The 27356-nt window shown below is 37.3% G+C and overlaps 6 protein-coding genes across 8 annotated transcripts; 3 read left to right on the forward strand and 3 right to left on the reverse strand.

Moving 5' to 3' along the window:
- On the forward strand, positions 1 to 3806 carry LOC113690959 (tubby-like F-box protein 7). The gene is made up of 4 exons (XM_027209108.2): positions 1 to 642; positions 1444 to 1531; positions 2495 to 2624; positions 2959 to 3806. The coding sequence occupies exons 1-4, from the start codon at positions 214 to 216 to the stop codon at positions 3533 to 3535; spliced, it is 1224 nt and encodes a 407-aa protein (XP_027064909.1). The 5' UTR covers positions 1 to 213; the 3' UTR covers positions 3536 to 3806.
- A 1579-nt stretch (positions 3807 to 5385) lies between these two features.
- On the reverse strand, positions 5386 to 7431 carry LOC113690463 (multiprotein-bridging factor 1b). Its single transcript, XM_027208374.2, has 4 exons — positions 7148 to 7431; positions 6349 to 6432; positions 5838 to 5920; positions 5386 to 5686 (listed from the first exon to the last, which is right to left on the reverse strand). Exons 1-4 carry the CDS (start codon positions 7278 to 7280, stop codon positions 5567 to 5569), a joined length of 420 nt encoding a protein of 139 aa, XP_027064175.1. The 5' UTR covers positions 7281 to 7431; the 3' UTR covers positions 5386 to 5566.
- Positions 7432 to 9744: 2313 nt separating this feature from the next.
- Positions 9745 to 11679, reverse strand: LOC113690462 (uncharacterized). The gene is made up of 4 exons (XM_027208373.2): positions 10675 to 11679; positions 10510 to 10593; positions 10250 to 10402; positions 9745 to 10158 (listed from the first exon to the last, which is right to left on the reverse strand). The coding sequence occupies exons 1-4, from the start codon at positions 11518 to 11520 to the stop codon at positions 10054 to 10056; spliced, it is 1188 nt and encodes a 395-aa protein (XP_027064174.1). The 5' UTR covers positions 11521 to 11679; the 3' UTR covers positions 9745 to 10053.
- Positions 11680 to 12492: 813 nt separating this feature from the next.
- On the forward strand, positions 12493 to 17610 carry LOC113690465 (polynucleotide 3'-phosphatase ZDP-like). The gene is made up of 12 exons (XM_027208376.2): positions 12493 to 12917; positions 13217 to 13276; positions 13894 to 13941; positions 14016 to 14081; positions 14433 to 14504; positions 14651 to 14707; positions 14956 to 15032; positions 15820 to 15901; positions 16051 to 16167; positions 16649 to 16770; positions 16914 to 16983; positions 17384 to 17610. The coding sequence occupies exons 1-12, from the start codon at positions 12597 to 12599 to the stop codon at positions 17429 to 17431; spliced, it is 1140 nt and encodes a 379-aa protein (XP_027064177.2). The 5' UTR covers positions 12493 to 12596; the 3' UTR covers positions 17432 to 17610.
- Positions 17611 to 18232: 622 nt separating this feature from the next.
- LOC113690464 (uncharacterized) lies at positions 18233 to 20266 on the reverse strand. The gene has a single exon (XM_027208375.2). It carries the CDS (start codon positions 20199 to 20201, stop codon positions 18393 to 18395), a length of 1809 nt encoding a protein of 602 aa, XP_027064176.2. The 5' UTR covers positions 20202 to 20266; the 3' UTR covers positions 18233 to 18392.
- A 930-nt stretch (positions 20267 to 21196) lies between these two features.
- On the forward strand, positions 21197 to 26033 carry LOC113690466 (uncharacterized). Of its 3 annotated transcripts, none has more exons than XM_027208379.2 (9): positions 21197 to 21745; positions 22400 to 22534; positions 23009 to 23200; positions 23477 to 23538; positions 23673 to 23827; positions 24188 to 24336; positions 24411 to 24554; positions 24989 to 25040; positions 25627 to 26033. In XM_027208379.2, exons 1-9 carry the CDS (start codon positions 21392 to 21394, stop codon positions 25629 to 25631), a joined length of 1248 nt encoding a protein of 415 aa, XP_027064180.2. In that variant the 5' UTR covers positions 21197 to 21391; the 3' UTR covers positions 25632 to 26033. The 3 variants fall into 3 exon arrangements, with proteins under 3 accessions (XP_027064180.2, XP_027064179.2, XP_027064178.2); XM_027208378.2 differs by having other exon boundaries at positions 25640 to 26033; XM_027208377.2 differs by lacking the exon at positions 25627 to 26033 and having other exon boundaries at positions 21198 to 21745; positions 24989 to 25343.
- Positions 26034 to 27356: the final 1323 nt, after the last annotated feature.

Here is a 27356-nt window from a genome sequence, read left to right on the forward strand (position 1 = left end):
GCCGTCCAATGAAATTCGTGTCCAATAGGCTAATAATTGTCTGGTTACTCGGGCGTCACACTCGAACAGAATCACCATCACCGTCACTCTAGACTAGCTTCCCGACCAATTTCCCCCTTTTTTTTTATTTCACAAATAAATAAAACACGCGCTTTTTCTCCTTTTTCGATTCGACGAATCCATCAATAGTAAAAGAGAAGAAGAAGAGGAGAGATGTCACTGCGAAGAAATTTTCTGTCCCGACGCATTTCGAATCGATCCTTCTCGCTTTCTTCTAAATCAGTGAAAGAGCTGAAGAATTTTGATAGTATAAATCGCGATCGTATTTATGACGTCAATAATAGTAACAATGTTATGAGAAGTGGAGATGGTGAAGGGGAGGATCTTCAAAGCGCTGCCGTTTGGGGTAGTGGAGAGATGGCTCCGACGCCGTCTCGGTGGTCGAGTATGCTGCCGGAGCTGTTAGGTGAGATTATACAGCGGGTGGAGGCTAGTGAAGATGTGTGGCCGCGCCGCCAAAACGTCGTCGCTTGTGGATGCGTTTGTAAGGGCTGGAGAGAGATTACAAAAGATGTTGTGGCGTCATCCTCTCGTCAGCCTGACGGCGCTGCCAAAATTACCTTTCCTTCCTGCCTCAAAAAGGTCCAAACTCTGGTTTTAATTGCGCATTTATTGGGATTGTGTAGGTGTTGGTTTTCAATTTGTCTCTTGATATGATTTTGTTGGAATTTTTTTTTTGTCTTTTAATGTTGCAATTTCCTTGCCTTTTAGATGAGTTTTTAAGGTTCTTAGTGTAGAATTTATTGGAACTAGTTCTGGTTTTTTGGGAATTTCGTTCGTCAGAGCCAAAATTTGCATCTTTTAGTATGTTATTTGCAATGGATGAGGTCAACTCAAAAAGAATATGCGGGTTAATGGTTCGAGCCGAGTTATTACTTTCTTGCGCTGCCCTCTTTTGTTTAGGGAGTAGGTGCTAAATATGAGCTGAAATTGAGCTTGTACGAACTTCTTTTGTTAAACCAATCTAGAAGAAGGTTTAGTGTCCGTCAACTTCAAGGTTGGCCCAATAAGCATAAAACTTGATAATTAAAGATAGATTAACTAAGTTGCTTGAGCTCAATTGGATTCAAATCGATGAAATATTGTGTGAGTTTGGCATGTATGGTGATCAAGCCAAGCATGATCTCAAATTTAAGCTTGTTAAAAAATTCATTCAAGCTCGAACGAAATAGTATTTGGCTCGATTAAGCTTTTCTTAACATCTATGGCTGTGCGTTCTCAGCTTTTGATGTCTCAAGCCTTTCTCATGATGTTGGTTTTTGATGGAGACTTGGGAGCTAGAATGCTCTCCATTCATTACTGTCGGTTGGAGTCCATGTTTCTAAAAAAGAGTGTTTTTTTTTTCTTGGTTACCAATTCTATGTAGTGTTATTTCGTGTGCAGCCGGGGCCGCGTGATGCTCCACTTCAATGTCTTATAAAACGCGACAAGAAGAATGGGACATTTCGCCTTTACCTTGCTCTTTCACCATGTAAGCGATGCGTGTACAATTATGCAAAATATTTTCTGATGCTCTTGCTTGTTCTTGATTGACTCTTTTATAGCAAGGTTGTTGTCAAACTTGTTTGACTAGTAAAAGCTTGAATTTTGAGGTTATATTCTGTAATGCAGAATTAACTCTATTGCAGTGGAACATACCTTTGTTATTAGGCAAGTCAACTTGGCATTTTTGATCACCTGTCTGTTTTGCTGGATGAAGGAGGTTTGATTTGGGAGGACTTGATTTTGATTGAAAAGTTTAGATTTTGATTCTGTGGCAACATTTGTTTAATGGAATGGACTTTTGCTTTGTGATTTTCATTAGGAAATGACTTTATCCTGATTGTCAACAATTTGCTTCTGTTGTTTACTGGAGCTGCATCATATTAGAGCTCACAGTTCTTCACTTTGATTTACCTTTATCAGGTTTCATGTCTAGTACACATTCCTTAATGGTGCTGCTGTACCAAATAACTGGTAGAACTTTACTATGATTGCGTTCGAGATTACCTTACTGTCTTCTTGTAAATGGGAATTATTTGCATTTCAGTTCTTCATCAGACTACTGGTTCATGCTTTCTTTTCAAAATTTTGAGTTACAAGTAGTTAAGAATGGGTATTTCCAGTTTTTTCAAAAACAAGTTTTTCAAATACGATGCTACAGTAATACAAAAAAAAAATGGCTCAAAAAACATTTCATTCGTACAATATATCAAATATTTCAATAAATATTTATAGTAAAAGTTTTTGATATACACTGTTACAATAAAATTTTTCAAAAACACTCCCAAAAACAGCTAATCCAAACGGATTTAGAGGTTGTTTGTCGTTTAATTTGTGTTAGTAGTTCCCAAGTTTTGTGAGTTTTTTGAGCATTAAGTTGACCAGATTTCTTTTTGCGGGTTTCCAAAGTCATATTATCATCTGATCTTTATATTAATTTGCTATTTGGCAGCATTCATGGATGAGGGAAAGTTTCTCTTAGCAGCAAGACGATATGGAAAGGGTACCCACTCTGAGTACATAATATCTCTTGATCCTGATGATTTTTCTCAAGGAAGTAATGCCTATGTTGGAAAACTGAGGTTAGCTTTTTTGTTTGATCTTCAAAAACTTTTGGGTGAAGTTGAGACATTTGTTTCCTTTTTGGTGAAGTCTGTAGGTCTTGCATTTGCATTTCTTACTCCATACTGGGTAATTCTTGTTTGTTTGCATGTCAGGTATTCCTAGGACCAGATCTATTTTTCCCTTTCATATCCTTTTTTATGATGCTCTAATCCAATTTTCGGGTATCATAGATGAGAATGAAGTCAGAGACTGTGTGCATCAAGGAAATTATTTATATCTAAAACTGACCGGTGAGGCTGAGAGGGTCTTTCTTTGATCAGAGCAAAATATTCACCAAGATTCTATGTGCAGGTCAGATTTCCTAGGCACCAATTTTACCATTTATGATAGCCAACCTCCACACAATGGAGCTAAACCATCAAGCAGCAGGGCTGGCCGTCGTTTTGCCAGCAAGCAGATAAGCCCCCAAGTACCAGCGGGTAATTTTGAAATTGGAGAAGTATCATATAAGTTCAACCTCCTGAAATCAAGAGGTCCAAGAAGGATGGTATGTGCACTGAAGTGCCCTTGGTCAGAGGACATTTCTGTCGACAAAGTAAATGGTGATTCAAAAACAGAGAGTTCTTTGTCTGCTATTTCGAGCTATACTGTTTTGAGAAACAAAGCTCCCAGATGGCACGAGCACTTGCAATGTTGGTGTTTGAATTTTCATGGTAGGGTAACAGTTGCATCAGTTAAGAATTTTCAACTCGTTGCAACAGTGGATCAAAGCCAGCCAGATGGAAAAGGGGACGAGGAGACAGTTCTTCTCCAGTTTGGCAAGGTGGGAGATGATATTTTCACCATGGACTATAGGCAGCCTTTGTCAGCCTTCCAGGCATTTGCCATTTGCCTTACCAGTTTTGGCACTAAACTGGCCTGCGAGTAAGAATGGCGGCCGCCATGTCCACGAGACTAATTTCCGTTGCCGTTTATGAGGAGCTCTCTTTTGATATGCTTCGTCTTTAAAGTATCTTCAGATAATTCTGATTTGCCTTTCCCAAGTCAATGCACGTCATAATATTGTATAGATAAGTTAGTCAAAGGTGGATTTTTTAGTATCTGATGATCATCATGTACTGATCTTAATAACTATTTGAAATTTCAAAGCTTTAATGTTTCTTATATGCAAATTGTAGAATGGCTTTGTTGCGATGCCATATACCTGCTTGCCTTCATCCTTAAGCTCGCCCTACTTGTATATTTGGACTAAAAATGTCGCCCAACCGCATGAGGTGGGAAATAGGTTTTATAGGGGGTGGGGGAAACGGTGGAGATGAAAGGTGGAGGGGGAGAGGAGAAGACAGGAAGGGGAAAAGGAGGATGGTGGTGTGGAAGGAAGGTGGCAGATGGTGGTATGGGGAAGAGATAGCAGAAGGGGTGACGTGTGGGGGCGGGGGGATGGTCGTGGTTGTTTGTGACTATGGTGACTGAAGTGGTTGACATGGAGGTGGGTGACGCGTGATGGGTGATGGAGTTCTATAAATATTTCTCACACACGTTAAATACATAAAAAAATTGTACAATAAATTATATTTTCTCCGTTCCACCTTAATAGTCTCTGTGTTCATTGCATCGGAGGGAGTATTATTCAAACTACCTTGCACATGCACGCGAGCACGCCCGCTCACACACGTATACAGAGGCTCAAGCGGAGGGATTGCCTGAGCTCGAAATTGGAAGAGTTTCCGTTTTTCGGTTTCTTAATTATTGCACTTGTTTCTTGATTCATTTTGTGGGATGAGATGTTGGATGATTACAATAATGTTATATATGCAAAAAATAAAATGACTGCATGGAGCGGAGAAGAATGATTTTCATCTTACCCTTCCATTATTGCTTGAATAATACTCCAACTTTACTGAATTTAAGTAGGTACACAATTATTCGCGACTTTTTCAATTGTTTGTGGCTAAGAAAAGCGTTCTCGTCCTCGAATTGTAAACTCATCTTAGTAGTCCCAAGTTTCCTAAAACTGTATGAAATTGACCTTTTTTCTTTTATTTATTTCATTTTCATATATATTAGTAAAGCTACATTTATTTCCAAATTCAAGTTGAGGAGATCTAAATTGTGACAACCGTATTGCTCGAATACACACACCTAGAAAAATTCTTTTCGTCGGGCATGAAGATTCTGTTATGGATTTTACCTATACCAATCTTTTTTATAAAGTGTGAAATGCTATCATTTAGTAGCAACTTCAACCTTTTGTTAAAGCCCCTACAATTTCGTCTATCAACATTCTTCATGTTTATTTTTCATTCAATCATCTATATTTACAAATCACGCATGTATTTGAAAAAGAAACATGTAATGACATTCAGTTTTAAGTACTACTTCATTTCTCTTGAGGTAAAAAGGTTGTCTTCAACCAACTTGTCATACAAATAGTTACTCTACATTTCTATTAATTTCACTCTTGCATGGTTCGCGTTTCCAATACTTTTTAACATATTCCACCAGGAAACCAAACTCGGTGCAACTCCCAATAGAAACCCCAAAAATGAAGAAAACTTTTTGGCCAGCATTCAAAATACTAAATACTTGGTAAAACCTTTATCAGTTTTTCATAGCTAATTGGTTGTAACACAGTTTTGACCTTTGCATTTAACATATAAGCCCGTGCATAGCACAGGTAAAAATGCTAGTAGAATCATATCCGTGACCAATACTCATGCAAAGCATCATAACTGTGAAAAATAGGCAAATATAGCAAATACAAGACAAAGATTCACATTTGACAAGGAAGAGCCACATCCATTAGCCGTAGTTTCAAGAGACACAAGTCACAACAGTAGTTAAAAGGGCTGCCAAAGTAAAAACGGAAAGGGGTGGGGAGGTTTCATTTACACCACTATTCTTAGGCCTCAAACGACAATCACATTGCAGAACACTGGCTTCTTCCATTCCCATTGTTTTATTTCTTTCCTCGAAGTTTCACACCCAGAGCCCTCTCCAGTTTAGAGATAATCTGCTGATTTGGAATAGCCTTCCCTGATTCGTACTCCTGGATGACTTGTGGCTTCTCATTTATCAGCTGTAGACAGGAAACAATAGATTAAAATGATTGCTTCTCATTTATCTCCACATCACATAATTGACTCAGGGTAATAAATGTTTACATCTGGTTGCCATCTATCTAAGTGGTGTGATAATCTTAAGTCAATCTGTGTAAACAAAAGAGATACCTGTGCAAGTTGAGCTTGATTAAGTTTCTTCTCCTGTCGAGCTTGCATGATTGCTTTCTTCAACTCAGTTGGTACCTTCTGATCTGAAAAAAAAAATGAAATCATAAGATCACATCAAGATGACAAATGGCTTTCCGAAACATATAGTATCAGCATATCAGCATACATCAATTTCTACAAAAAAAAGCTTGTGCAGGACTGCCTACATTGTGCCTCAATGCTGTAACAAATTTCCCCCAAAAGGGGAAAAAAAACAGATAAGAAAGGAGAAGAGAAATGAAAACAATAATCTCCCAAAGTCCCTTTAACACCAAGCCCAGCAATTTTACTTCACAGGATCTCATGCACATCCTAATGAAGGTTCCTGTATCTTATGCAAAACTAATAACACCTTCATACAGTAAAATGAAGAGAAAATTAAAATCTAGTAGTTCCCAGCAGTATGTTCAGCTCTGAAGCATATAAAAAAATCTGTAGGGTGCTTAAAAAAGTGAGATAAGATCCTACTCACGAGCCAAATTTTCAGTGTCTTCATCCAGTTTCCTTGTATTCAAAGATGTGCTGCTAGAGGCAGCCTTGTTTGTTCCTGCACTAGCTGCAATACAAAATAAAGCAATTGAGTGCATGTATAACAAATTTGCTACACAAATACAAAATTTAACAACTGCCAAAGCTTCATTATCTGATAAATAAGCACCAAAATTACGAAAAGTTAGAGAGTATCCCAGTAACACATACATTTACTATCAAAACTCCTATTCCGCATTATCTGGCCTTAACATCTAGAAGAGCCCCACCATTCACTAAAGAAGTTACTTCATCAACACATTTAAGTATTACATATTTCAGAAGTCCAAAGCCACATCACCACAAAACACAACGTCCACGAATGCTCAACCATACACATCCGTGAACTACATAATACAATCAGGAATCAGATATCAACTGAATGTTGATTACCATTTCAGAAACAAAATTCCACACAAGATAAAAGCATAAACACTTACATGAATAAACCCTAATAGAACAATAAATGGAATTAACACAAAAATATGGATTAAACATCGATAAATCAATGTATAGAAATCAAACATCCATCTTAACAACAAACTAATACTCATACAAATTCCCGATTCACCAGTAATCGAAGCTCAAAGTTAGACAGACAGGAAAAATGGAAAAACAATTTGTAGAATAAAAAAAAAAAATCAAAACCCTAGATGAGATGCCAAACCATATCCGCATGCAGAAAATACAAATTAAAAAAGAAGAATAGGCAGAATAAAAAACACTAGCGTATTGGATAATACCTTTCTTGATGGTTTCGACCTCGGCGCCGGATCGACGGGCGGCGTTGACTGCTTTCTCATCCTTGCGTGCGGCGGCGGTAGGGGCCTTCTTGCGGATCACCACCGGCTCCCAGTCTTGTGTGATTCCGGCCATCTTCGCTCTCAAAATTTTATGTCGGAGACTTCTTCGAGGATTATGCGATTGTTTAGTGCGTGTTTCTAAGCGTCAATGACTGTGCGAGAGGGGTGACTGTCCTCTTCTTATTGGTTTAGATATTGGAGCGTTTGGTTGAGGAGATATTTCAGTATTTGGGTACCTATCAGCAGGAATGGAATAGTTCGCGTCCAAATTAGGGGTTGTCTGCTTACGTAAGATATTTGGGTAACGCCGAATCTCATATAATCTTTACCTATGAGCTAAAATTTTAAAGACTTCTTGGAATTGCGATGGTGCTTTTACAGATAGTTTACTTTTCAAAAACACTTTTGGAGACAAAAGCAATGCTAACGTGTTTGGTGAGCTAAAATTTTAAAGACTACTTTGAAATTGCGGTGCTTTTACAGATAATTTAGGCTTTGTTTGGCAGATAAGTTTTTTTTATCAAAGCCTGCTACACGTTTTTTAAAAATTTTAGTTACAGTGACATCAAAAAACTTCTCAAAATTTTTAAACTTATATACTTGAAAATATTTAAAAAAAACACACTTAAAATTTTTTTTTTAAAACTTCTGCATTAAATTACAGTAAAATTTTAGACAAATACAAAAAAAAACTCACTTACCAAACGGAACCTTACTTTTCAAAAACATTTTTGGAGACAAAAGCAACGCTAACATGTTTGGTGAGCATCATTCTTTGAATTTAATAGTAGAACTTTTGGCCACTAAAGTATTTTTGGTATAAAATCAAAATTGGTTCTTTTAGAGTAATTTTTATATATCAAAAAAAATTTTTAAAAATGACTTTAACAAGTTTATTACTCTCTCTGTCCCAATATTATGGTCATTTTTTTAGAAATTCAACTTTTTTATGGAGGCATAGTAATCATTATATCTAAATGAGATGACACTGGTGAATTTAGATATTTATCCTCTGAATTAAAAATAATCTCTTGGTAGATGTGTATTAGTATTTTAAAAAGTTAATTTTTCAAATGGTAAGATTGAAAAGCATGTCTTAAATTTGAAATTGTGATTGTTATTTTGAAACATCAATAAAGTAAAAATATGGCAATAACAATAGGACAGAGAGAGTATAGATTTTGAACTAAGGCACCGTTTGGATTGAAGGACAAGAAAGGAAAGGATCGAGGCGGAAAGAAAAGGAAAGAACTCTAGTGGAAAATAAAGGAGAGGAGAGTAAAGAAAATCTGAATCCATCCGCCTCGTTTGGATTACGAAAGGAAAGGAAAGGAGGGGAGAGTACACGTCTATTTCTAGGGTATACGTACAATTAAGTATATATCTAAGCAATATTCCACTTTGTGACTGTTCGATTTTCTTGATTATAACTGATGTTGCACTTGACATGAAAATTAAACCCCAAAATGTCATCCAAGACCATCAAAATTAAACCTCAAAATGTCATCAATTTTTTCTGGGTTCGTGTTTGATGAAAATACAAATTCTTGGGCTTTGTTGTAGTACCCCGGTTGAAAATTTTGACGCACCTTTTGATTGATTGCTGAGGAAATGCAATGCATACGAGTCTCACACCTGATGGTGAAAGAAGCAGTTGAATCCTTTTTGAAGGGAATGCATACTGAACTGTATATTGGCAGTTCAATAGCCTGCTGCACTCTCCATTTTACTGTCATGATTATGAACTCGAGGGTTTCCTTTGCTAACTTAATTAAGACAGTACCAATCAAACGAAGAAAAGCCAAGGTCAAAAATCTAGGAGGGGAAGGAGATGGTTGTCCTATAAATATTTTTAAACCATTCCCATTTCGGATTACAATGAAAAACAGGGAGATGAAGAGGAACAGGTAATCAATAAGAGCTCTGCACTAGAAATTTGGGAAGTTAAAAATTGGGGAAAATGTAGTTTCATGTCACTACAGAGCATCTTATGATCTCATAATTGACCATATGCACTCTATTAAATAACAGAAACCAAGATGAATTGCAAGCAAGAAAGTAGATGAACTGAATCTTCAAAAAACTCCAGAAATTAGCATGTCAGCTGTATTATAAACTGGAATTGACAAACTTTCTTTTGATGGCCAAAGAAACTGATGGTGGCTTGAATAGATAGGTAGCATGTATTGCAACTTTCAACCTGAATAAATTGTCCAGCAAGGGACAATTTCTCTGGCTTGTTGGTGCTCCAGCTAAAGTACTGCTAAAACTTCTAGACATCTAAAAAAGTAGCTTCATTAGTCTCTAGGAATGATGCACTCTCTCCCTCTCTCTATATCCTGATTTATGCTTCTCTAAGTAGCTACGTAAAAGTGGGCTAGCAATTTAAAAGGATAATTTTTGTATAAAGGATGACCATGTCCTTGTCTGATTGCTTTTCTGCTTCTTTTGAAAATAAACACTTTATTTGGCAAAGAAAACATCGAGAAGTTCCATTCATGTGCAACATGAAACACAAACATGGAGACGCATCAACATTCACAAGGTCAACCTGGAACCAGATAATCCATACTAAATGCTACATGCTTCAGAGTGAAACATAAAGTAGCCAACTTACAGGCTATCCACTACAACAATGGTCAGAATTCTGAAGAACATGATTATTAGTTAATGTGGTTTGAGATCTAAGGAAGCCTAACTTTAACCTATCCATTATCAATTACTGAAAAATTCTCCCCAGTACATTCTTCATCTGCAAAATAGTTCACAATGCAAATATTTAACAAACTTAAAAGAGCCAGACCGACCTTGGACAAAACAGTGGATGCCAGCATGCAGTAGAGAACTCATCCATCATTGACCAGTCCAGCTTCTGTATGTTCTAGAGTCTCTGGAATTGTCTGGCAGAAAACTTCAGGACTATCAGATGCCTCAGCTCCAGAGGAAGAAATCTGCGGCATACAACACCTTAATTCAATAAAAAGTTCATCTGTTGTCTGGACAGCATCGACATTGCTAAGAAACCAACAATGTTTAACAAACCTTAGCATCTGCTGATTCACCACCATTATTTGGCAAAATTTCAGTGCAAACACACTCCTTTGGCAGATATTCTCCACCTTTGCTAACATTCACAAGGGCTTCCTTAGTTTCCAGAGAAACTGAAACATCATTAGTTCCTTTGCCAACATTTGCCTGTTAAACATTCCAAAGAAATGTATCAATAAGCTGATGTCCACCAGGACTCTTTCACATGCAAATTCCATGACAACACAGCATAAAGTACACGTCTCGCACTCAACCTGCCCTGAGTTACTAGCATCCAATTGACTGTCCTGATTTTCATGGACAACAGAACTACCCTCAGTTCCTTTACAAACTTTTTCCTGAAACATGTTCACAAGGTTACAGAGTTCAACTAATATCCAACAGGGCATCATTATGCATGACAACGAAACATAAAGTACCTGCGCTTTGCATTTGTCCTGGCCCTCAACGTCACCCTGGCGTGAATTCTGCAAACATATTTCACGCTTTTCGCTCAATGCTGAGACAATGGTGGGAAGCCTAGCAAGGTCCCATCCAAGAACCTTGCAAATTACCTGCCCATAAGCCCTATGAGCTCTCCTCTTCTTCGTCTTGGCTATTGAAATCGAATGCTGAACAAGAGCAACACAATCCTTAAACTTCTTTCCGGCTAACTTTTTCCCCAAACCACCGCAAACTAAGCAATTAAATTCCCCATTATAATAATTCTTCTCGTAATACTCCCTCAACTCCCTATCCTCTGTAAATACTTTAAAGAAAAACCTATACTCTTCCTCCTCCAGCGAATCATCATCATCATCATCCTCACTATCCTCCTTATCATCATCATCACCAGACTTAAAAAATTCTTCAGTTATCTGCAAAGCCTTAAATTGAGCCTGACTGGCTGCAAGTTTGGCTTTTTCTGCAGAGGAGGGTAGAAGGGTCTGCGGACTCGACTGCGGCCAGCTTGTTCCCCAGCCGGAGGTGGTGGCCGGAGGTGAATTAGAAGTGGGATTGCAAGGCCATTCTTTTCCGGAAGCTGGAGAAGGCAATAGAGTTGGGTTATGGGATTCTTGCAATTGTTTTCTATCGGAGTTCTTTCTGCCTTTTCTGCTTGCAGGTTTAATTCCTTCTTGCCTCTTGAATTGTATGGGATTGTAGGGGTGATGGAGAAGGCCAGATGGTGTGGGCTGTTGGGTTGGTCTAGTAGGCGGCCCCTGGTGCCATAACGAGTGGAGGTAAATCACCTCGTCTATCAATCTTCTTTCATAGTCTGGATCCATTGCTTGCAGAACATGAAGGACTGAAAATTGGAATTGTTGATGAAAAAACTAGGATTTTAATCGATTTCCAAATGGGCGGAAGTGAAGCGATGTTCGGTGGAACGGCGGTTACAGGAAGCCGAAGCACCACTCTCTGACAGACATGGCATACGCCATAGAGTTTACGGAGTTTAGCAATTCACGTTTTTCTGGTTTTATTCCTTATTCAATTGTTTTGTTCTTTCTATCCATGTCATTTTTGTTTTAATCTTTATCGTTCAATTTTTTTGCTTGATTGATACTTTCTTTTTCTTTTTTTTTAAAAACCAATATTTGCTTGATTGATGCTTGGATTGAAAAGAAAAAAAAAAAACTAATGTTAAAGTGCTACTAACACACAATTCACCAATTTTTGGACCTTGTGAGATACAATTAAAATAAAAAATTACTGTAACACTTTTTATTCGAACGGGAGATTATTTGAAATAATTACTATAATATTTTTTATGATATAATGTATATGAGATAAAAAAATAAAAAAATTGTATTTATGATGCAAGAAATTTTTTTTTTCCCAAATCATGGTTATCTAAACATACTCAATGAGTCAAGCACTAAAAAATTTTTGAGAACATTTTGGTAAATTACGAGATTTTGTCTTAGTGTTTGAGCTTTGAAATGACAATATGTCACATGAAACATTCTAGTACATAATATATTCACACTAGAAATGGATAATTGCAATTAAAAGTAAATTAAACAATGAAGATCCCAAAAAAAAAAAAAAAACAGGCGAGCTTCTGTGATTCATTTCACAAATAAACTCTTCATAATTTCATATCAATATGCATTATTCGAAATTTACATACTCAAAAAGTAACACTAATAATAAGACTAAAATTACTAATTAATTAATTAAGAAACCAAATGGGATGGTTTAAAGAAAAATTACTTGCTTATAAGACCAAAATGAACCGGGACTGTTCGGCCACAGGACCAGCCGGTTTACCGAAAACATCATTGGTCTTTCCCGGTTTCCTAAGCATTTTTCCGGGAAAGTAGTTTCGGGCGTGCCGTCCCAGTCCGCCAATACATTGATGCCCGTCGTCCTCAATTTCTTTCACTTCCTCACAGTTACTAAAAGCCCTAGCTCCACAACAATTTCCCCATCCCCATTATTTTCCTCAAAAATGGCGTCTTCTTCGTCGGCGAAGATGATAGCGGAGTACGCCAAGTCTGGACGATCGTCGTGCAAGAAATGCTCGAAAACAATCTCCGCAAGTGCCTTAAGGCTTGGTTTAGTTACCAGAGACGCTCGAGGCTTCGACATGACCAAATGGCATCATTTGCATTGTCTGCCTTTGAGTTCCCATTCCGGTGCATCGCCGGAGTCCATCAAAGGATTTTCATCGCTCAAGGTAGTACAGCATTTTAATTTCTTCCGAAGGATTTCTCCATTATTTTTTTTATTTAAGAAGATTTTAGTTTAGTAGCAAAATAGTAGGCTATACTGGGAAGTGGAAATTACTGTTTGAAACTAACAGTTAAACTTTTGAATATTAGAAAACCGAGTATGAGTAGAATCTTGTTACCGTGAAATTAGAAATTTTCTTTTAAAAAAGATGGCTTTTTTTTTTGGCTGCTGGATTTGAAGTTGAGAGAATCTGTGGGGTCGACTTCATTTTATTTGGTTATTTTTGTGGTTGTGGCTATGCAGAGCAGTGATCAAGAAGAACTAAAGAAATTGATGAAGGAAAGTGTTCAGGCTCTAGACAAGGTATATTATTTGTGAAATGTTGCACCACAGATAGTCTTTTACTCTTATAAGCTCCTCTTTGCACCTTGATGCTATGGTTATCTGTTCAATATGCAATGCGAAATTCAGCATAAGATGAAGAGGATTATGCGTGATCTCCTCTACTAATGCCTTAAGTGGAGTCTGTCTTCGTTACGACTTGTGGTGGACAATGACTTCTCTCACATCTAGTTAGAATATTCTGCAACTTGAGATAATGCTTCATGAGCCTGTTAGGACCCTTCTTAGTCAAGCATTTGTTTTGTGGATCCTTCATGGTTTTTTGGTATTGTTCATTACATTCTTCACAGGTCTTTTGAGTTCTTGCTTTGGACAGTGAAACTGCCCTGTGGCATTGTGAAGTACTCCTGAAATTCAAACATTTAGTTTCTAGCAATGTTACCAATTCATGGCTTATGCAACTATATGCTATAAAACTGTAAGGCAATATGCTACTGTGATAATGAAGCAACTTGCATGTTATAAACTTGTATTTAGAAACTATTTAAGCTTATCGGTGCAGGTATTCAATTGTAATTAACATGTGGTCCTCAGTATGAGCTCTCTATATAACTCATAATAGCTGTTTGACATTTCAGGTTTTGGATGGAGAAAAAGATTCTATTACTGAAACCAAGGAATTCAAGGTAAGATTTCTAATGTTAATCGCTTGCCATATGTTAATAATCTTAAAGGCCTTAATGCCCTCCACTTTCAATAGGTTCTCAGACGAGATGATGAAGATGAGAGTTATGAGATGGAGAAACAAAAAGTGAAGAAGAAAAAGGTACCTTCTCAGATGAACTGGAGGCTCTTTAATTTTGTGGTTGTTGTAGATATGGTGACAGTGGTATTGTTGGTTTCATTTTATTGTACTAGCATATTTGATACCTTCCAACCACGGACACCACATTCATGACTTATTCAGCACCACATTTAAAATAACATGGATAAATGCTGCTTTCTGGTTCTCCTTATATCACGCACGGACCTTCAGTGTTACACCATGTGATTCATTCTGCTACTTGTCCTCGATATATTTACTTCCTTGTGCACCAAAGATGTACTTCTCAGTAGTATTTGCCCACATTTATTTTTTTGCTTTTTTTAACTACCGCTTGCATCCAATTCCCGTTAGCTATCTGAGTCTGACAAGGGCAGCAAGCTGGAGATCACATTTTCTGCTACTGAGATCAAGGAAAAGTACAAGGTATGCTCAAATTTTAGGCAACTGGTTCAGAGCTGCTGAATTATTCTAGATTTAGGGAATAATAAGTAGAATTACCTCTGTTCCAGCAACTGGTCTTCTTTTTTCTAATCATGCATCCTCCCTATTCATATCGTTTTGAAATTCAGGACGCTGCATTGCTGCCCCAGTGGAAAGCATTCCAAACTATCATATTTCTTGAACGGGTGAGTAGGAATCATGGAATATCACTTGTGAAGATGACAGAACCCTGTAAGACTTATTCATGCTATAGCTGGCTTATTTTACATAGATAATTATTAAGATTTTATTCGTGCTACACATTCATCTTTAAAGTACATCTCTGTTGCTCCACTTTGTGAAATTAAACTTTCTGTTATATCGGAAGTCCTTGTTTGTTCTGGAGTTCCTTACTGCAGTGCATCATTTGATAAATCTCATATTAAATTCTTAGGTTGATGGTCTTCATGATTCAACGAAGATTGCTGCATTTGATTTTGATGGTTGTCTTGCCAAGACAGCAGTGAACAAGTATGTCATATTTCCCATCTTTTATATGCATCAAAAAATTTCATTAGAACTCTTGTGCAATAAAGTTAGGAAGTTGAATTTGGCCTGCTAAAATAGCAACAATTCCATAGTTAAACTTTGTTGGGTGAAGCTAACCTTTCTGAATGAAATTCCTTTTTGTTTCTGATTTATTGTCTTTTAAAAGTATCAAATCCACAAGTAATATATCTATTTAGATTCCCATATTTTGACTTTTGCATTTTCTTGAACGAAAGATGTCACATGAAATAAAAGTCTAGATTAGTATAATAGTCAAACTTTGTTGCTGTATATTGCGTGAGGAACCATTGCCTTCTAACAAGGTATTATTGTTGTGATATTCATGAATAATAGTGTGAAGATGTTTAAAATCTATTGACTTGGTTGTTAGCATTTTTAGTGCTTACAATCAGGACTACACGGACATATTTAAGTTTTCTAATCTGCAAGCTAGCCCTTTTTCTTTCATTAAACTTCTAAAACATCAAGCTCAAATTAAAATAAAGTTTGGAACATAGATGCTCTGTAAGTGAATACGACATCTAGCTAAGTGGCTGAGCAGTAAGTGGTGCTACTGGAATGGAAACAACAACTGAGAAATCTGGATTGCTCTTATATCAGAGGTAGTGAATATACTATAGTAAAGTTAGCAACATGTTTTGCAGCTTTTGATTGTTGTTTGGATTGGATTTGTCATATGTGTCAAACTTACAGGGGATCTTTATTTGAAGCGTAATTGGAAGAACTTGACATTTACTTTTTCTTTTAGAATAGGTGCAGATGCATGGTCTCTTATGTATCCTTCAATACCAGAGAAGCTGCAGAGATTATATGATGAAGGCTACAAGCTGGTGTGACTCTTTTTCTTGTTTAATCTTTAATCTTTCTTTACTAGTTTGTGAATTATGAAATTCGTGGTGCTGCTGATCCAGTTGACTATAGTTTCTGTCTTTGACTATTTTGTTTTCCTCTCTTACTGAATTATCTTCATTTTTACTAGGTTATTTTCACTAATGAATCTAATATTGAGCGCTGGAAGAAGAAGAGACAGGTTGCAGTGGACTCAAAAATTGGGCGAATTGAAAGCTTCATAAAGCTTGTAAAAGTTCCAATTCAGGTTGGTTTGTCTTGGTGTCAAATCTATCAATGGAGTAACTTAAATGGATTGTTACTTTTTTCTTGGTAGACCATCATTGTTTGCGAGGAGGCATGTGGTTATTTTCTACTTGAAACTTAGCTTCTTTTACAATCAAGTAGTAAAATAAATTCCAAAATCAACTGTATGCCTGGAATGTCAAACATTTGTAATAGAAGGATGCATGAGGTGTTCAACATGACTGTATTCTAATGAAAAATGGCTGGAATTAGATTTGTGAAGACATTTACCAACAAATTTCATGCTAATGTTTGTCATCCAGTATTTCTTTTTTGTAATGGTTTATTGTTTGTTTAGTTTTCTGGAAAAAGAACTAAACAAAAAAGTTGATATTGTAGACTACCACCATGATAAACTTTTTGAGTCTGCTGTGTCTACTAAAGAGTAATTCCTTGTCTTGTGGAAACCTACTCAATTCTTCATTGCACAAATCCATATGCAGGTTTTTATTGCTTGTGGACTAAGTAACTGTCAACCAGAGGATGCCTATCGCAAACCAAAAACTGGGATGTGGCATGTCATGGAGAAGCACTTCAATTCCGGTCTTCTAATTGACATGGATCAGTTATTGTCCTTCCACTCTTTCCTGCCAATTCAGGATTTATTGGCCATATGGCTTTTCATTGAGTGACTTGATAGTCTAAATTATACTTGCTGCGAGAACTTGCACAATTGGTTTGTTGAATTTTATTTTATTTTTTTTATAGCTCCTTTTATGTCGGTGATGCTGCTGGAAGACCAAATGATCATAGTGATGCTGATATCAAATTTGCAGAGGTAGTGAGCGTATTTGACTTTTGAACTTCCAAGCAGCTAGATAGCTCATAACTGGATGCTACTTATTATTAAGATGATCTGTTGCGCTACTTATGATTTCTTGCTTGATTGCTTGATCAGTCATTCAACCTTGTGTATCCAAAGTATAGTTGAAATATCGCACATTGTTTTGCGGCTGGATGATCTTTCAGTTGTCTTTAGTCATTACTGATTCCTTGTTTGACATGCATAATTTTATCAGTCTCTATTTAACAAACATAATATCCTTATTTTAATGCTAGTGTCTTCATTACTTCACCTGTGGTACTCTTGGGTAAAGTCACTTCCTCTTCACCCTCTTTTGTGATTTGGTAAAGTTTATGAAAATTGGATTGATGGGCTGGTTTTATGTATATTGCAGGCCATTGGATTAAAATTCTATCTACCGGAGCAGTACTTCAACAGTTAAAATCTGGCATCTAACAGTGTACTTGTGACTTTATGCAACTGAAGGACATAATTCGAGTAACTCATTCTGTAGATAGTGAAGAGCAGATGGTCCAATGGGAGAACATTGTAGTTATTGACCTCATTGTGAACAGTTTATTGTGACCTTTATGGTGATTATGTTGCATCTAATTTTCTTCCTTTTGGAGTCGTGTTTCGCCTTCCTTTGGATAAGTAGCACTGAAAGATTCATCCTACCAATGGTTCTGAGCATCCCTTTAGGAACACCAGTAAGCAGGAATAATAACAGCATAGTTTCTGAAGGATTAGCAAGCAATTTTTAGCTTATTGTAATGTTTTGCGTGCTAACAACTCAATGCATTTGAAGCCCTGCAAATCAACAGTTACATGATAGGAGATTGCTTGCTAAACTGAAATCCACTCGTACATTAGTGTCCATAAACTCTAAAAAAGAGAGAGAGAGGAGAAGGGGGGGGGGGGGGTTAGGTGAAAGTTTCTGATCCCTTATTTTGGTTTCATAATAATGCAGCGTGAAGGTGTCTTATCGATACTATATCCAATCATCCATAATGGAATAATTGAAAAACATCAACGGACAAACTAAACGGTAAACAGTGATACATTTTTTTTTATATGCTTCACTAACCTAGGATAGAGCAAATCTCGAGCAGAGGGTTTGAATTGCCACTGCTCGATTACAGTATGGACCATATACTCAGACAATAGTTGATACATCCCTATCCAGAGGCTTCTTCAGATGTGATTCAAAGTAAAGATTAAGAAAGGCATACTTGGTGTTAAGTTTTGCAAGGACAGCTCAAAGTATTGAGGCTTCGAGTCAAGCTCTGCAGAGGTAAGAAATCATGCAAGCATGAAGTACTAGCTGCAGACTGAAGCTGCAAAAATAGCCATTGATGTTTTGGCGATATTCATACTCCCAGACCCGTCAAAATACCTACATATCACTTCTTCCTACCAATCTCTCCTTCTATGATGGCATGTCTTGTCAAAACAATCTCTTTGACTAGGTTTCTGTAAGTGAATGGTCTAACAGCAGCTCGTAAGAACAAACCAGGCGGTACTTTACTCTTTTTGATCCTTTTCCTGAAAGGACCGTAACCGAGATTCTTCCATTCTGCTGGACTGACCTTTGCTCTTGTTCGCCTCATTGCCAATTCATCCCCATCTTCTTCAACTGTCCCTTTGCCCCTCCTTTCCATTGCTCTAATCTGCTTTTCATAGATTTTGTTAGATATCTCTAAGCCTCGTTTTGCAAGCTTTTCCATTGCTTCATTACTGCTCAATGCCTTCTTAAATTCCGCATCCCAGTAGTTTGGATCCTCTTCAGGACCGAAATCCTCTTCTTCCTCCTTGATTCCCAACTCATCATCTCCAGCATCCTCTACATCCAAAATTGCATCATCGTCTTCACCATCCTCCACTTCACTCCTTCCATCATTTTCGTCGCCATCATCCTCAATCCAGTCCATTATCTGACCTTCCTCATCATTATCACCATGATCGCCATTCTCATCATCTGGGGCGTCACAACCCAACTCCATTTCCTCCAATTTCACCTTCCACTCCTTAGTATATGGATGCAACAGAGGCACTGGATGGTTGTTCAATAAAAACTCCAAGCACTTCGACTTCTTCTCATCACTCAACTTCTCATAAGCATTCACAACATCATCTACAAACGCCTTTGAATTCGCCTTCACTATTCTACATAATCCACCAAAATAAGTACAGAATTCCACCCTCCCATCATCATTCACCAACTGGAACAAAAAATCCCCCTCAGTCTGTGGATCAAGCAACGGTGTCAATTCCTTAAAAAAGTCATCTTGAGGCTCAAATCTACACTGATAAACTGGCCTCTTCACATAAATTATATCAGGCCTCATCCACGCTGCACACTGTGTAATCATGGACCTTGCCTTATTTCCGAGCCTTCCCATCAAATTCCACTTATCCAACCTCTGATCCCCGGCTTCAAGAACCACCTCGCTTACCAAAGTCCACTGTTGCCAAGGCAACTCCGAAACCCTCCACCTAGGATGCCTGACAAACACCCAAAAATTCCTGAACTTAACATTTTTATCCATTGCATCTAATCTAGTTTGAAATTCTCGAGCCATTTCAAACTGCTCGATCTTCTCCCACTCTTCTTGATTGCGAACTTCACCAATCAAAGTTACACACTCATCGGTAATCCGTCCATGAATTGGCTCACCCAAAACCACCCCACGCCAAGAATAAGGTCCAAATTCACCATACTTGTACCAATCGTACGGGTGCCTAAGATTTGGATCATCTTTTTCCATAAACCTAACCATTCTATCATATCCTAGACCAATCATCTCAAGCTGCTCTTCCGATAAATTGTCCGGGTAATTCTTGTTAGGGTTCTTCAGTCTGTAAAACAAGCTCTCTGCCAGTTTCCTGCTTTTCCGGCGAGCGTTTCGCTTAGCCTGTCGACGGACTTCAGCGTTACCCTCGATGCGCCCAGTGGAGGTACCTCCGGGCTTCCCTTTGCTCCGTCCGGCAAAGGACCGGACGTCCCTCTGGTGGGTGGCATTTTGGCGGGAAAATTGTGGGGTGGGGTTTTGGCAATGGATTTTAAGGGATTTTGCGGTTCCAGAAGAGGGATAAATTGGAGCAATCTTTCTGTGAAGAGGGTTTAAGAACTTGGAAAATGATGATGAGGGTTGAAAGTTGAAGGGGGGAGGGTTTAGGGCTTTAGCAAATGGGAGGTTTTGGGTCTGCATTTTCAGGATCTGGTGGAGTGAGGCAAGTTGGATAAGGCTAACAATTTTACCGGTTAAAACTCAAAACACTTGACTTCTCAAGTGATGAATAATGTATTCGACTTTTCTTGTTACAAGTATGAGAAAGTTGCTTACTATTTACCGAGATAAAATGTTTTGACTAAAATTTTCATACGGTGTATACTGATGGATATAAATGCATATTATATATATATGTAAAATTCGATATTAAAATTCAAATTGAATACATTGATAGTGTCAGAAAAAAAGATTAATTCAAAATGTTTTATATATTGACTTATTGAGAGTGAATGCTTTACCTCTTGAATATTTGATACAAATATATTCATCAATCTTAGATACTTATGATCCAATTATATGCTAAAATTTTTTGATTATGAGGTTTTTTAGGATCTAATTGCACACTAAGTTGGTCTTGGCCATAAGGGGAATTTCGTAAATCCACAAAACATCGTAATTGGATGCTTCTATTGCTTCCATATCCTATGATTTTTAGTCCAAATTCTACTTTCTTTTATGAACTTTATGACAATTATCATAGTACCACTTGGATATTTGAACAATAAAAGTGCACTCCTTCAACCAAAAAAAAAAAAAAAAAAAAGAACAATAAAAGTGCATTAAGAACTCATTGAAACTTGATCCTATCTAATCAAATTGAACATGAACAATATTTTATATTCGGTACATCTTTTTAACTCAGTTCAATTTGCATCAATTTTGAAATTTACATATAAAAATTTAAATTACTCTGATTTGACACTTTCGACTTGATAAAATTCGTCTGAGTTTGATTCAATAAATAAACAAACTAAATTTAAACACAATTTTAACTTCATTCAAATAATCAAACGACGATGAATATTTGAATTTAGTTCATCTATTTCACTTACTTGATGAAGATTAGAGAGTGTTTGATATCAATAAATGTTGACTCACTTGATATGAAAGGATGACTTCGTCACAAAATGTATGTATTTTGATGTTCACATCCGTAGCTGCCTACTAACTGTACGAGTTTCGGTATGTAATACGTTTCTTCCGTTGCCACGCTTTCTAATATTCTTCCTTCTCCCAGTCCCCGGTCGATTGCCTCACATCCCAACTGTCAATTTTCACCATCTTCCGATCGAATTCACCAATCCGCTCCGCTCCTTTCCAAACCACCGATGTCGCGACGCTACCACACGACGGAGCTGGGCAGCATAGCCTGCGAAGACTTATCGGATGTTGGGGCAGGTAAAGAAGGCTGGCTGGTGAGCGATCCCAATCTTTTAACTGCTCTTGACACCCATTCTTTAGCCCTTGCCAACCGCTCAATTGTCCTTGTTCTCCACTGGTCCGACGACGCCGATCCCTCTTCTTACCGCCTCAAAATTGTCCCTGATCTCTCCCCGATCGCGGCCGAGTACATCTCCGCTATTGAGTGGCTGGTGTTTGATGACGTTAGGGTGCTTGCTATTGGAACTTCTTCAGGTTTTCTTTTAATCTATTCTCTCCAAGGCGATCTCATTCACAAACAGGTTAAATTCTTACTTTACTTTTTGGTATGAATTCATTTATGAACCAATGCAATTATGGGTATGGAGCTGATTGGCGAGGAATCGTTGTGGGATTATCGAAATTGAGTGAGGTTTGGAACTATGTGTATTAGTTTGTGGAAACAATGGAGGAAAATGAGCAAAGTTGGGAGCTTTATGTAGTATTATTTTGTGCAGAAAAGTGGAAATGAGTAAAGTTTTCAACATTTTTTTTATGCGAGTGGCCCCTTTAAATTTATTTGGTAGAATTGAGTCAAGGAATTGTTGAATTAGCTTATTTGACGCAAAATTGTTGAGGGATTCTATTGAAATGGAGTAAAGTTTGGAACTTTGTAGTGAGTTGAACAAAATGGATTGTCGAATTAACAAAACTTGGGTGAAAACATGGGAAGATATTGAGTTTAGACAATAGTGCGAGGTACATTTAGCTGGGATGTTCTTTTTTCTTTTTATTTTAGAGAGCTCATCGCAGAGAGATTATAGTTACAAGATAGATGTCTTCCTTTTTCAGTTATTTCATTTTTTTTCTGTTGACACTTAAAAGTTTCCTGATCAGGAGAATGTACTGATTTCTTTTGTGTCAGTGGAATTTAAGTCGGTTAAAAGTTTATTAACGATCACATAATTGTTCTTCAGCTTGTAAACAATGCCAAGATTATCAAGTTAAGAGTTCGTGGAACTAACAAGGACCTGTTGGAAGATACATCTTCCGAGGAGGTTTGTGTTGTTATGCGAGCAACAGTTGCTCGATTTGATGGATCTGACATTCAGGTATATGCAAATAAGTCAGCATTTTGCTCATATCTAGTTTATTGGACGTCATCTGTTGTACAAAAAACCTGTTTTGTAGAAGAAAGGATAGATCTGCTAAAATGCTTTATACTTTTTAAATGTTAAAAATAGTAAATATGTAGTTAATTCTTCCCTTGAGAGCTGAGAGGAAATTAAAGAAAATCTCAAAAGAATTAGGAGGAATAGCATTTGCATGATGAGAAAGAGTCATCAAGTCAAATAGATAAAAATAAGTAAACTAGTAAACTTAATAGCAGTTTCCAGTCTGATGCTTGGTTTGAACTGGTGGAGTTATCATTGAGGTCTTCAAAGTTGCTACAAGTGCTTTTGCCTTGTATAAATATTTAACAATTTCCGTGCTAACCTTTTTCTTATCGTTGAGTCCTTAAATGAAACTTTTAATGTTTTTGAATCTAACACGCTGTTTTACACCTTGATGATGAATATCTGCAGAGTATGCTGCATCGGTGGTTTCGAGAAAGACAGTTGAATTTCTGGGATCAGAGTTACATGAGGAGAGATCAAGAATATTCTGGAGCTTCATTTGGAAGGCTTCCTTATCAGCTATGGAATGTTAGCAAGTATGGATTGTGTGCTGATGCTGCTATCACTGGCATCATGCCTCCTCCTCTAATGGAACCTCAGGTACTTACACTTGTCATCTGAAACCTCTTTAGTTCCTCTTTGCAATTAGCCATTCTGGTTGAGTAAGACTTTTTGTACAACAAATCTAGTGCTCTTCTTAGTGAACTGAGGGATATCATCACCTTTGGAGCTTTGCATGCTCTATTTGTCATAGTTTGCTTTCTTTAGTGGAAGTGCCTGTGTAGCTTAGTGCTATTCTTTTGTATAGGTTGACTTTTGGCAACTTTCTGAATGTTAATCTGGTTTTTGAATTCAGCTGCTTTTATTGTTGGACAGTCAAGTCAACGTTATTATTGTGCAGTCACAGTTGGAGATGATGCGGTGATTTCAGCATACAGGTTAGACTGCTTGAAGATTGGTTATAAGATTCTTGTAATACTGCTTTTGGTCTTCAATTTTTTTTTAATCCTTGGATTGCTGTGATGTTTTATGCCTCTTCATGTCTTCTCACTGTTGAATATACTTTGTCAAGACTTTCGGAGGACAGAAGCAGATCAATAGTTGGAGCTATTCTGTCAAAAGTTGTGCCTGCAACATTTTCAACTATATCTTCTATCTCAAAAATGATTTGGCGAAGTGATACAACAACAAAGAAACAAGAGGAAAAACCCCAACCGCTTGCTCGAGGTTGTATAGTGCTTTTAGTTGTTGAACGTTGTCTTATATCATGCTCATATTGGATTTAGGCTATTGTTTTCATTACCTTTCAGCTTTTCACTTGGCATTCTGACAAAAGTTTTTCTGATTTTTTAGGGCTTCCTTTGCTTTTCCTGCAAAAGTGTTTCTGAAGTTATATCATTTAGTTCATATCATGGGATGCAATCTTACAGTTACTGCATATTAGTATATGTTTTATTACAAAACCCTCAGTGGAGGGCTTTCTAGACTGATGTTATCGATGTTTTCAGTAAGGTATTGGTCTGCTTCCATTTTCTATCTGAGTTGAACTCTGCATGACTCGTATCTTGAATTCATTCAATTTGGCAGCTTCTCCTCTTACTTGTTTGAAGGATTACCCAAGGAAGGGAGAAAAACTCACATTATCACCTAGTGGTACTCTGGCTGCAATAACTGATTCCCTTGGTCGTATATTGCTTTTGGACACGCAGGCACTTGTTGTTGTGCGACTATGGAAGGTTTGCTTCTAGCAACGAGCTATTTTATCTTTAATAACACGCCGTTTCCGGTGATTTACTTTGACATCTTGCAGGGATATCGAGATGCAAGCTGCTTGTTTGTTGAGATGCTTGCCAAGAAGAATTCCGCAACCGTAGGATCTGCTGGGTATCAATATGAGAAGAGTGATTATTGCCTTTGTTTAGCCATCCATGCACCACGTAAAGGGATAGTCGAGGTAATTTCTGGTGCATACTCTTCAGATTATGTCAATGATTCTCTGTACTCATCATTCTTTGGAATCTAAACGTAGTAGGCTTTCTTTCATTTTACGCAGGAGTTTTCTAGGTCCATTGCGCTGCACGCTTGTCATTTTAGTCGGACCTTTCTTTCTAGGATCATACGCACTGTTAACAATTTCCTGATATTGTGGTTTAACTATCTGGACATTGTCATGAATTACCATGTGGGGCTTACCTTTTGCTATTTTAATAGTTGAAGATTAATAAATTAGCCAAGGTTTGTTTGAGTGCTCGTCATAATAGGCCAGAACAAATGTTGTTTTCCCAGTCAGCTAAGTTTGATGGTTGTCTTTTTTTCTCTCAAAAATAATGTGACTTGCATAGAAATAGGTAAATTTTGTGATTAAGTCATTTGAACTCTTGCTTGCAGGTTTGGCAGATGAGAACTGGACCTCGTCTTTTAACCATTCCATGCGCCAAAGGTAGCAAGATTTTGCAACCTACCTATAGATTTGTTTCATCAATTTCATCATCATCTTACGTGCCATTGGAAGTTTTCTTTTTGAACGGAGACTCTGGTCAATTATCTGTATTGAACGGATCCCTTAACTGAGTCTTAATGCGACCCCCCCCCCCCCCTTGATTATTTATATCATAAGCTCATTGTATGGAATTCATTGCAATATGTCTGACAACACCAAATGTTTTTAAATTTGGTGCATACAAACACAGGCCCTTTTTTTGGGTACTTCTAAGATTCAATGTTACATCAGTAGATTACAATCCGGGTCTAAGCAGACGCTTCTTTGGGTATCCTTGCTCTCGTCAGAAACCACAACCAAAATCTTTTGTGGGTGTCTACAATTTCAGAGGGGGGGGGGGGGGGGAGGGCGGGGGGAGTATATCATGCATTTAAAAAATCTTTTTTACTGGCTTTGATGTAAACGGTTTGTGACTTCCACTATGGCTTCTTTTTGTTTGGTTTATCTAGGACAACACTTCTAAAGTAGTAGTATAGTTTAATACATCATTATCTGCTTGGGAATTGTGACCTTATGATGAAAACAGGGTGAATTGCTAGATGATTTGGACTTCTAAGCCGCCAACAAAGCAAGAACAGGAATGCAGGAAGGAAAAAAGGATAATAATAAGAAGAAAGGCAGTTGAACATAATGGTCCAACCCGATGGATCAGTACAGTAGTCTTCATCCAATAGAAAAGAAAACATACTGGATCTGATTAGGGGCCTAAAGAAAATGAAAAAGGAAAAAAATACCTCGTCTTATTCATTGAATAGGTGAAGTCTGAGATGTCAAGCTGCTTTATATGTACATGTACTTTTCCTGCTTTTATTCAGGGCTCTCAATCCTTCAACGAAACAATGCCTTGACAGAGTGGCTGTCGTCCATACATACAAGGCGACATGAATATTAAAGTAGAACTTTATTCATTCAAATTGATGACCATTCTTAGAACCGTTTTGGATAGGTGTGAGGGTTATTAGTTTTTACTACTCGAGCACTTGGTCATACTTCCCAATATCTTTTGGTTCATCCAGAAGCCTGATGGAACTATTCCATTTATTATTCCCCTTTAAGACGGCGAGCAACCAACTGGGCCCCTGGCCACGCAAAGCCAATGTCTACACGTTAAACCATTATTACTATATCCTATTGAACGGCCATTACAGTCTTGCCCCTTCAGTAATTTATAGTCTGTTTTTCCTCCGACACCAACGCTCGAGTTGTTGTACACTGAACCTTCTAAGGAAACAGGAAAACGAAACTGGCCGTGCAAGTCCCTGCTGATGACCGCTCAGTTGTGGTTGTTGACTTCTTGTTGTTGGTGTGTTAGTGCGTGTTTCTTTTTTCCCCACTATTTGTAGAACAATGGAATCACATTGCGACAGAAAATCCACTACTATCCTGTCATAATTCCCGCTTCCGATCTTCTATCCTCAAATTAGTCTTTACTCCTCTCCTCTGTCACTTCTTTGTACAGTTGTCAGGTCGTTTCTAACTTTTTTATAATCCAAACACAAATAAACTGATAATAATTGGTTGATGAGTTTAATCAAAATCAATTAAAAGAGATAATTCTAAACTTTTTTATTTTCTTTTTAACAAAAAAAGGTCTTGTTGATCATAAACATATAAATCAACTAAAACTCTTCTTTATTTTTTACACCAATTCATCTTTTTCTTCAACCCTAACAAGGACTTTGATTCACTCATTATATCTTTAATCTTGCAGCAAAAATAACGAGCCCTCACGATTTTTGTGAGTAATTGCGGGTGTAAACGACATAATCCAACATGACAGACAGAGTTAAAGGCAATGATATCGTAGGGATTTGGTGAGCAATTGAATCTAAAGAATAAATAGTTCGAGAATCAATTGATGGATGTAATGTTGCAGACTTGCAGTCTTCTTTTTCACGTAAACTAGTGTTGAAGGAATTTTGATTAGGGAACCACCACTTGATTTATCCAAAGAAAAAAAAAACAGTTTTGAGTTATCGGAATTGCTTTATTTATCCAAAAAAAAAAAGTTTTGAGTTATTGGATGAATTGGTTTTGAATAAACTTATCAATCGATTATCATCGATTTGTTTGATTTTGAATTATTAAAAAATTAGAAGCAATGTGACAGCTATATAAAAAAAGAACAGAGGATACAAAAACTAACTTGGGAACAGAAGATTCTAAGCGCATAATTCCAGCTTAGGAAAGCATGTTTGACTAGGAATTAAATGCCACACATGTAACAAAAAGACCTCATAATCCTAGGCAAATGCC

The sequence above is a fragment of the Coffea arabica genome, chromosome 5c (assembly GCF_036785885.1).
Source record: "Coffea arabica cultivar ET-39 chromosome 5c, Coffea Arabica ET-39 HiFi, whole genome shotgun sequence".
NCBI lineage: Eukaryota > Viridiplantae > Streptophyta > Magnoliopsida > Gentianales > Rubiaceae > Coffea > Coffea arabica.